A 12,335-nucleotide genomic window follows, 5' to 3' on the forward strand; every position below is an offset into this window, starting at 1 on the left:
TCGGCTTCTTGTGCATTCGGAGTCATGCTCATCAGAGTGTGACACTTTTTGGTTTTTGAAATCCATTCTGTTTTGTACTGAGTGCTCTCATGCTCAATTTGCACTTGAACCGGTCGGAGTTGTCGGTCATCAGCGTCAAGTTTTTGGTGTCGCGCACGGGAAATATGCCCCTGGTCACGTTTCGCTTGGCGCCTGCAGCCACAGAGACAACAACCGCTGGTTCACATTCACTTACCCGGCACGAAGCAAACCCTGTGAGCCTGTTGAGGCAGCGTGCTTCCAAATATGCTCCACTCACCGCAACATATCCCGGCCTTTTAATGATTCAGGGGCACTTCAGCTTTCTGTGCTGCTGCTGACACGTCTGCCGCTCACCTGAGAGGTTTGCCGACACTCGGTGCTGCTGCCGTTTGTTCACCAGGGAAAAACTAACTTGTCTCCTTACTGTTATAGCAAAATGCTTCCCTTTCGCTCTCGCCTCCTTCAAATGGTAACTAACAAACTGGTCGGTGTGTAAAACCATTGATTTCCATTTCTATCTGATATCCAACAACTGTTTTTGTACATTTTCAAATGATGAAATGATAACAATACCTTGACATATTCTTTGAAATTTCTCATAAGGAATCATAATAAAGCAGTAATCAGATGAGTTTAAACTGCTGGATTGTTTTTTTGGGGGACTAAATATCATGTAAATGTAATGGAGGCAAAATACACATTTTTAAAAAATGACATTGAAAAATTACAAATCAAATTGAAATGAAATGTTTGAGTGGTGCTTGAATTATGAGTTAAAGGGCGAGTTCACTGTTTAGATCGAGGTTTAGCTTTTTGTTCAGGTTGCTAATAAAGTTGTATGAACAACAGATATTTTATGCCCCCTGCAATACATTGGGATATGTCTTGCCCACCATTTACATTTTTTTTTTCTTTTTAATTTCATTCTGGAAATGTCACATTTGCCATTTTCTGCTTGATCTTCCTTCACCAGAAACATCTCAGCCCTTCACTCGATGATGTCAGGGATATTTGGATATTTAGACAGTTTTATTTTACTATAACAAGTGGAAGAGTTTCTTTTAACCAGTGAGGAATACATCCTCAAGAAAGTGTAGTAGGAATTTTTGTTTGGTGAAATAAATACACAGCGGCGTTCTTATTTACACTCTTGTCAATTAATCCTTTTACACAACGGCTGATTGTTAAACCGACACATTTGGTCTCCCAAGTATGCATATTTTCATTCTCTAGAACATCACTAAAACAAATTAAAAAATCTTTCAACCCTAGCTGGAGGGCATTACAAAGAATAAAGAGTCGAGTTGAAAAGATGTTTGTGTAACTGATTCTTTCAAGCACTGACGGGGCTCAGAGGGAGAAGAGCAACTTCTTAGGATATTATTCTGCTTGTCAAAATAATTGCCAGAAAGAGACCAAAGCCAATTTTGTGTTAGTTCATGTGTCAATACATGTATATTTCCCTGTCCAACCGAGGTTCTTGAATCATTAATACTTGTTGAGGTTGTAGGTCACAAGTGCTTCTTGTAACTTTAACCTCTTTGTGCATCCACCACAGTGGAGACCATTGTATCACTCAAGGATTTTTTAAAAGGGGAAAAAAATAGGGGGAAAAAAGTTCAGTAAGTTTCCAAAGCAGCTGATCAGCATGGCCTTTTGCAGAAGTTATAGATGAGAATAAAATGTGCATTTTATAGGAGCTAATTTCAGATGGGGATTATAAATTTGGCACGCTGTCGTTTATTGGCAGCAGGAGAACGGTTCATGTGGGGCTGACTCCAAATAACCTCCAAGTTCTGTTGAAGGCACATGTCACCAAAGTGTAACACTCACGCTCACATTCAGGCTTCTTTTATTTGGGAGGACGATGGTGACGAGGCTGTCAACATATCATATAATTTATTGACAAAAGAACAGCATGGAGAAAAATCCAAATATGTTACAGGGCCAAACAAGTTTTTAAGGATGAAGATTGAAATTTTAAGGCTGAAATTACAACTTTGTTAAGTCAGTGGCTCTGCAGCTCACAGTTTTGGAGCCACATGTGGATTTTAGCCCCTCTGCAGTGGCTCCTGGTAACTGTAAAGAAACAGATATTGCTTCTTTTTCCAATTTGTGAGACTTGTAAGAGGTGTTGAATCTAACAGTTGTACAAAAGATTCTGGATGAAAAACTGTGTTTGATTCAGCGTTGACATCATAGAAAAACACTTTAGTTAATTTTTTCACAGTTGCTTACGCACACACCCTACTTTTGGCTTACATCAACAAACTACATAGGTACATTTATTACAGTGGTCAGCTGAAGGCTGATCTGGTTAGCATCACTTTTTCTTATGAGGTAAAAACTGGTACAATAATAAAGATCTTGGCTGTTTCCAGATCAGAAGTAAATCACAATGCATTAAACATTAATCTGTCGTCATATATTCCTCCCACTATTTTTCCGCCATCTGTGAGGCACGTCTGATATTCTATATTCCTGAAGGCAAATACACATCTGCTTCCACAGTGTGTGACCACAATATTAGATTTGCATGTGTTTTCATCCGTGCAAACCTTTAGTCGATAAAACCCTTAGCTGTGAAGGTTAAGGTTCGTGTCACATGCTACAAAATGCACCATATTAATGGGAAAAAGTGCGTGTGTGCGTGCGTGCGTGATCTTTAAGAGCAAGATGGTTTGATGAAGATACAAGAAGATGATATGCACAACAGATTCCTATCTGGGTTTCATTTGGATTCGGACGGTGAATGAGTGAAACAGTCCACACTCCCTGTTTCTACTCTACAAACTTTATGGGCCCTTTGCAGTAGTTTATCGTCCACGTTATTGCAGAAGCACGATGCTACTGCGGTAGTTTGACATTAACAGGTGATGCTTTTATAATCAGTGCAGGTTCACCGGCTGTAACTCTAATAACTCCCAGGGACTGCAAAAACAGCCCACTCCCCCAGCATGCAGTGATCATGTTTAATGTTTCAGTAGGAGAGCAGAAAATTTGTCAGATGTGCATCTTTTATGAGTTCATAAGGATGAAATGATAGTTCTTCCTGTAATGGATGCAGGGAAGAGAAGGAAAAAAAACTAACTTTGGCTCCTGCTCTCCAGGCTCGGGACATGAGTGTAAATAATCCATAATTTGATTTATGTTGTTTCCAGTGGGACTCACAGGATCTGCTTCACTGAGATAGGAAAGAGAAGTCAGTGCAGAGGAGAGGTGAGGAGAGAGTCATGTGATTTATGTGTTTCCTGGAATCATAAAAGGGACTGCTGTCCGACCGTCTATTGAATCAGGGCTGGAATGTGTTTTCGGTGCAGAACAGGTGCTGCTTGTGTGAGTCAATGTGAGGAGAAGTAGAAGATGACATGTCTTTACCTTTTAGTAATAAACATCTCGATTGGAATGAAGAGGAGATAATCATGTTTCGACAGGGTGGACAGAATCAAATTTCCACACACAAGAAAAAGGTTGTGAATGTTTTTTGTTTTTTTTCCAATTTCATCTGGAGCTCAAGTGGTTTCCATTCAAATTGGAAAAAAACCATTTACCTTAGACGTTTACACTACTATGTGTAGATGTTTGTGACTGGATTTACCACTGGAAATCCCAAAACTTTTCTTTCGCTTCAAGATAACTTTAATCAATGGTCAATCTTTTTAATTATGATTGACTTTTTCTGACAGATGATTGTCCTTTGCTCAACCGGCCAGCTTAATTAGTTTGACAGTTCAATAACTAATTATGTTCAAGCAGGACATAAAGCAGAAATTTGACATTTTGAGAAATACTTTCTCCCGCTTTCTTCCTGGGTGCTGGATGAGAAGATTGATAGTACTTTCATTTGTGTGCGACTGCAGCCAGCAGACAGCTTGACAGTCCAGACAGAGGAATACGCTGTCTAAACCTTTAAATATGTGCCTACCAGGACCTTTAAAGATTATTATTTATATGCTCCCCTAACGAGAAAGAAAGAATATAGTTTAAAAAACAAACAAACTCCTCAAATAATGGTATGTAAAATAAATATGCAAACAAATAAAGACTGGAATTATTAGATGGCGACATTAGAAGGAATTTAATCGAAAGGCTTTTAACATAGAAATCAAAGAAGATGAGGTTGAACTCATCCAGAGCCTTTGTGACGAGCCTTTCTGCTGTCGGTACTCTCTCTTGCCTCCAAAAGGTCACGCAGACTCACCAACCTGCGGCAAATACACTCTCATAAGGCTAGAAATGACGAGGCTTCTCTTTATCCAAGCACTTATTTTTCCCACCACTTTTATTCAGTATTCCCAGCAGTCTGCTGGGGTCATTAGAAAAACACAGGCACATTCAGTAAACACCAGAAAAAACAGGGACGTCAGGTGCATTTGAGGGACGTGACAGCAGATCAATCAGAGACGAATCTGAGACACAACCACTGCAACGGTCACAAATTACAAACTTGGAGCTCATCATGATTTTCTCGACGGTTAGCAAAGGAAGAAAACAAGAGCACTGTTGTGTTAAATAAAACCTGACAGTAGTCTCCAGAGAACAGCTTGAGTGACACGGCCCGAATTGGAGACTATGAAATTGCATTTTCTCCACTGACAACTTCAAGGAAACACTTACAAATCCACACCTATGCTACACAATGCGTCGTCTTCACAAGCGGTGTCTGACATTCAGATGCGACTAATACACTGTCTAATCCACAGATGGGACACAGTTGTAGTATAGGAAACAGCGATCACATACGATTTTGATTTTGATTTCATTGGTCTCTCTAGACATTAACACCACGACATGAAGAAAAACAGCGCACCGATACAAAACACAGAAGACGGAGAACAATGTCAAAAAACGGGTCTCGATTAGGCAAATATAGGGCCTCAGGAGCATAAATATGATGTGAGGCCTCCTTTCAGTTCTGTGTGTTTCTGTGGTAATCTGATTATACTCTGCTTTGTTTAGGAACATTCTGAATGCAAGTATTATATCAGCAGAAACGATGAAGGGGATTTTACACACACATGTACACAATACAACCAGTATGTTAGTTATCAGTGTGAGTGTAGAGAAGCATCACTTGATAGCCCAGTCAATTGTGTTTAAACTACATGGTTTTTGAAGAATAAAAATCTTCAAAATCAGATCTAAACATGCAAGCTGCTCTAATACCACAGATTGATTGTCTGTCGACAGTTATTGGGATAAACTCAACAGCCTGAGTTATAATCTGAACATGATAGGAATAAAAGAAAGTGGTAAAATACATTTAAAATGCGTGCTTTAATTTCAAAGAAGACCAATATGAAGTGAGCCTGATCTCTGGAAAGTTATCCTAAGTATTGAAACCCTGAAACTAAACTTTAAACTGGATGTTGGAATAAACGTATTATACAAAAAGACAACATTTACTGTCATGTCACTTGGAGGTTTGTGATAACATAACAGAGACTTTGATACGTTAATTTAAATGTGATTATCAAAAGTGACACGCTTTGTAAAATACAATCAAAAACAGAGTGATTACTGCAAAATTCTAGGTGAAAGTATCTGGCAGTGGGATACAAATATTACTACGACATGTCTAGAGTGAACTTTATTAACCATTGTTTCTCAGGTCAAATGAGAAATGCATGAGTGTCATCTGCATACAAGTGCATCGTCTGCGTATTGAGTTCGCATGTGCTAACATACATCCCAAAAAGCAGTGGGCCAACGAATATAAGCTGAGGTACACGACAAAGTCAAGAGCCGAATTCACAAATATAACGACATTACAAGTCCAGCTCTCGGACCAATTAATATCAACATGTTGAGGTGATGTATAGAAGAAACACTGCACCAAATTTAGTGCTCCACATACAGTCAATACCACTTGACAATACAGTATACAAAGAATAATACTATTTGCTGATGAGCGGGTTCGAGATTTACCAACCTTGTCGGAACGAATTTTGGCATTTTCTTAGAAGCTATTCAATTCTGTTGATTAAATCAGTAAGCAACATGTGTGTGTTGATTAAATTGAAGTTCTACTTCAGGCGGTGAACCCAGTGTCCATTTTCATCAGGTAATCATGAAGTTATAAACAATCACGGGTACGGCAGGTCATCCACATAAGTCAGGATACAGAAATGGAAATTTTGGTCAATAGGGAGTGTCGATGTTGGCTCCTCCGTTTATTATGAACACACAGTCACTAGGCAACTGTGCAAAAGCCGGAAAATGCACAACGAATGTAAAGAGAGTGTGTGACTAGGTTCATCTCCACTTTTCTTTCTCTACAGATGGTTTTATATTAAATCCTTCAACACAATATGTCACTAGTTGTCCATGCACAAATAGAGTAACTAATTATCCAGGGGTGATAAGATGGCTTGTTATGAGTTTTTCTGCTGCGCGGTGGCTAATTTTACAAGGTAATCGCCAGTGACGTAAGAAATATAATCATTATCTTATCACATGGTCATGAATCAACTCCAGTGAGTCACTAATCCCAGGCTGGTATCTCGTCAGTCGTCTTTGTGTAATAAGGTGTACAAAGTTTGCAGGCTCATGGGGAAGTTAGTTATTGATGTTCCACTAACCAGCAGGTTGACTCTGACTCACTCCCTAGTAAATGGTCAAGGCTACCAAAACACCCGGTGACAAAACATAATCCAAATATAACTTGTCTGTACATTTTGTTCCATTGTGTGCTTGCAGGAAAATGAAGTGCCATAGATTTGAGAGCGTTATTCGTGTCCTCATGCCAGATTCATCTAGCATTGCAGTGTTTGCGTTCCCAGTCCTTCATAAAAGCAGGCACTTTATCACCAAAACACATCAAAGCCACAATCTGATTGAAGATATCAAATGTACACATCACAGGAGGACAACAGAATAACAGCACAAGTGCAGACAAACAGCGTTACCTCAGTCAACAGGAAAACCACAGAATCAGGATCAGATCTGTGCTCAGTTCCCCATTTACATGTGTTCATGGATATTAGTCCAATTCTTCGACCTTCACATGATAACAGGGCCGAGCTGAGCTGTGTACTCAAAAAGCTTAGCGACTTGGATAAAAAAGAATAAATACCAAAACAGGCGTTCCATCCCACACAATGTGAAGGATTAATGTTTGTCTGCATTTTAGTGAAACCTTGGCTAAAAAGCTGTCAAGGGTGTTTCACATTTCGGCATGTTTTCTTGCAAACTCGGCCTAAAACAAGCACAGTTCAGCCCTTCTGCTGGAGGAACTGCAGCTCATGAACTGAATGTTGATCAGAACCCGTTTTTCTTTTTGAGAGTGACACTTAAAAATTTCAAATTACATTTCATCAGTGGGCTTCCTGTTCAATTACATTTCTTTATGCTTGCTGATCATTCACAAATAATGATACAATACTTAACAACAGCCAGACGTTTCGGTGTATTCCTGCTGTTCTCTGAACTCTGAGGTGTAAAGATGTCAACAACCCGACCCATCAGCGTTAATCGTTTTGTGTCTGTGTGTGAAATACAGCAGATGCTTTTGTTTATCTACAGAAAACATTTTAACTTTCCTGTCAGGATAAATCATCTTTTTTCTGGCTTTTGATGTTGCGACTGACTGGAACACTACAACGTGTTTTCACTGTCATTCTGAGTTGGGAATTCCCAGTTGTGACACCACTGGAAAGCGTCACTGGTGGTTTCAAAAGACATAAACAACCATGTAAACTGACAATTTAAAGGCTTTCCGGATAACAGAGTGTCATAATATATCTAATAAATGCATTTTTTTTTCTTTAAATGGATGATTTCTCTTTCTTGACTCATTCACCAGTTACCTTAATCTGAAAGTTGTGATAACAGCATTATGTTTTAGAGATGCAACTAAATAATCTACCAAACGTTAATATGCTCATTTAAAAATGCGGCAGCCTCATTGTGAAATCGTTTTCTGAGTTGACAAACAGTGCAAATAGTTTGTGCAACAACCTATAAATATTAACCTGCCTTCTCCGATAACTCCAGACATATTGGCTAATTATAAACTGGGAAAACCATAGAAATGTAACAATTAATCAAACAAACAGTATGACATGGAACTGTTTTGTTGGAAGAGAAAAAAAATATATGAAGGATTACGTTTAACATATTATCAGACCGTGATCCATGAAATACCAACAGCCTATTCCTGAAGCCTTTTAGACATGCATCATGAGCCCTTATTCCTTATTTTCCATATTAGAAAGTGTTCCTGATTGCTGTAGCAGCAGTTCAATTCTGTTCAGACTGGAGAAAGTCAATGCAGAAAGTCTCCATCCAATGACTCATAAAGCGACTTGTAGAGGATTTACAATTTCATCATGAGCCCTCAGGATGTTGGCTGATACTCCCACACACACCTCATGAAAGACTCCACAACATTTCACGCTCTCAATTGTACTTGTGTTTGACATTGACGGATCCCACGAGCAGCACCGCACCGTTGTCGGGGAACAGCATGGGGCTGGATCCATCCTGTGGTTGATAAAGGTTAATGAAAGCTCCAAGTCTGACAGAGAAAAGGAGCCAAATTACCTGCATTTTACTTCTTTCATTTGCAGTTGGGTATGCTGCTCAGACATCAGTCAAATTACTTAACTTCCAACTTACTTTAAGGGGAAAAATGCTGGAAAATATGACGTGACTGGTGACATTGAGCCGACTCTTTTGTGATCGCGCAGCAACACTTTGACATGTGAACAGTTCATACAAAAGGCCCTTGCTGTCATTAGATGGCAGTGCAGCGATTGCTGGAGTCATTTATCATACTGGAACCGTCTGTTTTGACCACCGTCACCTTGGACGAGTGCTGGGAGCTGTGCAGCGCGTTCCTGCGGCAAAGCCGCTCGCGGTAATTCTGGGCAAAGATTAGCAACATGAGCGGGTTGATGCAGCTGTGGGAGTAGCTGAGGCAGATGCTGATGTTGTAGGCGTAGATGAAGGCGATAGTCGGCGTGTTGTTGCTCAGGTTGATCACCTGGATGACGTGGTAAGGTGACCAGCAGATGAGGAACAATGCGATGACCATCAGGACCATCTTGGTGGCTCTCCTGGCCCACACCGACTGTTTCCGCTTGACCCGCCGGATGGAGCTGAAGACGTGGTAGAGGGTGAGCGAGTAGAAGGTGCTGATGATGATGAGTGGGATGATGAAGCCCAGGACCGACTGGTAGAGGGTGTACCAGTACATGTCCTCAGGTCCGTCCAGGTACATCATGCACACCTCCATGTGTTGCCTGCGCACAACCTTGGCGTATATCATGACGGGGACGGTGAGGAGGAAGCTGCCCAGCCACACCAGCAGGTTGATGACGATGGTCCACTGCACCGTCCTCTTATCCGAGCTGGGGTGGACAATGGCTATATACCTAGAAGAAAGAATGTACATTTTTTTTTTAGAGTAAATAAAGTAGATAAAGTACATGTTGATGTCATATGATTGCTTTAAGGCGTTTCTATCCCTTCAGAGTCTCAGAAAGAATGAAAGCTGCAAACAAATACTGACAAAATGACTTTCTGCAGAATATAAACACATGTTATATGAACAGTAGGTCATACAGAGGAGCTGGAAAGCAATGCCGTCTTTGTTGTTACTCCCACCAAGATGTCACCAAAGTGAAGCAAATTAAATTTTTCCGGTCATTGTTGACATGTTTCACACCGAGTCACTATATTTGTGTCTGACCTCGGTGGACAAGCAAACATTCCTGCGATTTTCTCCAGGACATCCTGCTGAATTTGTAGCTATCTCGATCTATAGACAAACCTCCTGCTTGCCAAAAAGTCCTGGCATCATCCGCAGAAGCTCATAAAGTTAAAACGAGTTTTATTCTACAGTAAGCACACATATAGACTTGGATCTATGTAAACATTTTTGTTGTTGCCACGTCAGCTGATATCCCTATTAACATTCAGGTGACTATTGCTGGCATACAGTTCATATTTAACACCAACAGCACAAAGACACTAACACCTTTAGCTGCTGCAACGTCCATTGTGACTTTCTTTTTTTTTTATTGTGTATTTAATTCTGTCAGGACCTGGAAACAGGGTCATGTTGATATCCACAAAACTCCTGTGAAATAAAAATTATACGGCACCCTGAAATAATGGAAGCGTGCAGAAATAACTTTTCTTTCGCTGTTTACAACCGTGCTGTCGTTGCTACTAAAAGGGGAACGGAGAACAAAGCAGAAGTCAGATTGGGATGCCACGAATAACTGATTCGAGAATGAAGACAAAAAATAAAACTTAAAACAACCCAGACGTGTGAACGGTGAGACATTCTAATGACCTTGCTCAGTGTGACTTTACCCTTTGAACTCAGATGGCAAAAAAAGAGGCGACATAGAATTTATAACACTCAATGGAGAGTCACCATTGAAGCTTTTTAAATATAAAGCTCTAATTTGAATATTTTATTTCAAGCAACACATTTATCTCACTCTGTCAGAGAGTATCACACCAATAAAATCCAGCTCTTTATGTTTCACTGATTCTTGTGAAACATTGGCTTTTCATCTAAGTTGATTTTAGTTTCATCTTCTCTTGAAAGACTTTATTCTAACAGTACTCACAAAGGTGAATGCTTTTATTTTTCAAGAGGCTTATTTGATTTCTTTTTTTTTTCTTTTTTGCTTTGCAGTTATTTTCTTTTTACACTAAATAATACATATGGAAATATGGAGGACAGCAGATCATAATGTCGGCAATAATTAAAGTAGGATTATAATAATTAAAATTACATTCTGACTTGATTTAGCGGTGAAATTCCTTTTCTTTCAATAATGCTCGTTACAAGAGCAGAATGAGCTGTTTTAATGAGCCTATATAAATGTGAATTTGACTGAAGAAATAGCATTTTTCTCCCAGAGAACCAACTCTGATCAAGATATCACCTTCGAGCTGGGGTAATGATCTATTCAACGTTTGGTGCAAAGACTCATTTAGACTAATTGTTCTGAAGGTGGTCAGACCATAAACAAGTCACATAAATCATTTATGTTGGGAACATTGTGTTTTCATGGGCTGTTTCACAGATGATTACCCCAGTGTTGCATTTTTAGATGGATAGTGCAGTAATTGCTTTAGAAGACAGTAATGGATGCACAATCCCTCTAGAAATACACCCTAAAGCAATGGATACAAATCGTATGTGCTTGGAAATTGAAAAATTCACATAATAATACAACAGTTTCACTTAAATTAACTCTATTTAATCTAGTTTCTCTGTATTATTATTGGTGCTGATGTTAAACGGATTCATCCAATAGCCTTTCTGTTATATAAAGTGAATTTCCAACAGTTTCATGAAAAAAAAAAAAAAAAAAAAACCCTTTAAAATCAAGTCGGTGCATTTAATGGATGATGTACTTACCGATCAATGCACAGCACCGTAACAATCCCCACTGTGGTGAACTGATTGCTCACGTCCACCACCACCACTGCTTTGCACATAAAGTTTCCGAACACCCACTGTCTGTCCCTGACCAGCTGGTGGATGTTGAAGGGCATCACGAGCAGGAAAAGCATGTCGGCTATTGCCAAGTTGAGCACGTAGATGTCCGAAACCATCTTCTTTTTGCACGCTGCCACCGCGTAGATCACCAGTCCGTTGGCGATGACTCCAACGGAGCACAGGACGCCGTAGATTGTGGGGAATATGTGCATGAACGTGGTGATGTCTATGTGGCTGTACGGTTGGGCAGATGAGTTCAGACATGGCTTATCTGTGAAGTTGACTGTTTGGTTGTTTTGGCAAAACGTCTCCGTGTAATTCATGGTCGGATCGTGTCGAGTGTGGCGGTGGGAAATAGGCGCGCCGTGCGCTCTGGTGCCGGAGTCCGCTCTCCAAAACTTGGGCGACAAACTTGCGCGCGCGTGTCTCTCTCTCTCTCTGTGGCTCTCACTGTCTCTGTCTCTCCAAAGGCGCGTGTATCCTCTTGGTTTGGACCAGACGCGGATCCTTCCCTTCCTCACGTGTACTGCGGCTGTGTTTTCAATCAGACAAAAGCGGAATCCAATAAAGGCAGACTACATTGGTGCCTTCCCGGTCATGTTTATCTCTGAGGGCAAACTGTGATGTGACTATTCTCTGTGCGCATCTGCTGTGGTTTTACTGAGCCTCCGTGTGCTGGAGTTCCCTCCCTTCAAACATCATTTGCTGTGTGGTCTTGTATGACAATCAAACAGGGGGGAGCACTATAAACTTACATCTTGAAGAAAAATAATATTGGATAAGAATATTTTTCACACACACGAGGCATCTTGATGGAAACTAATTGGCACATGTTCACATGTACTTA

The 12,335-nt window shown here is 40.2% G+C and overlaps 1 protein-coding gene across 1 annotated transcript; it reads right to left on the reverse strand.

The window, feature by feature from the left end:
- Positions 1 to 8,758: 8,758 nt before the first annotated feature.
- Positions 8,759 to 11,811, reverse strand: mchr2b (melanin concentrating hormone receptor 2b; the record flags this gene model as incomplete). The annotated part of the gene is made up of 2 exons (XM_080502781.1): positions 8,759 to 9,398; positions 11,408 to 11,811. 2 exons carry the CDS (start codon positions 11,809 to 11,811, stop codon positions 8,759 to 8,761), a joined length of 1,044 nt encoding a protein of 347 aa, XP_080358907.1.
- Positions 11,812 to 12,335: the final 524 nt, after the last annotated feature.

The sequence above is a fragment of the Blennius ocellaris genome, assembly GCF_963422515.1.
Source record: "Blennius ocellaris genome assembly, chromosome: 9".
In the NCBI taxonomy this organism is placed as follows: domain Eukaryota; kingdom Metazoa; phylum Chordata; class Actinopteri; order Blenniiformes; family Blenniidae; genus Blennius; species Blennius ocellaris.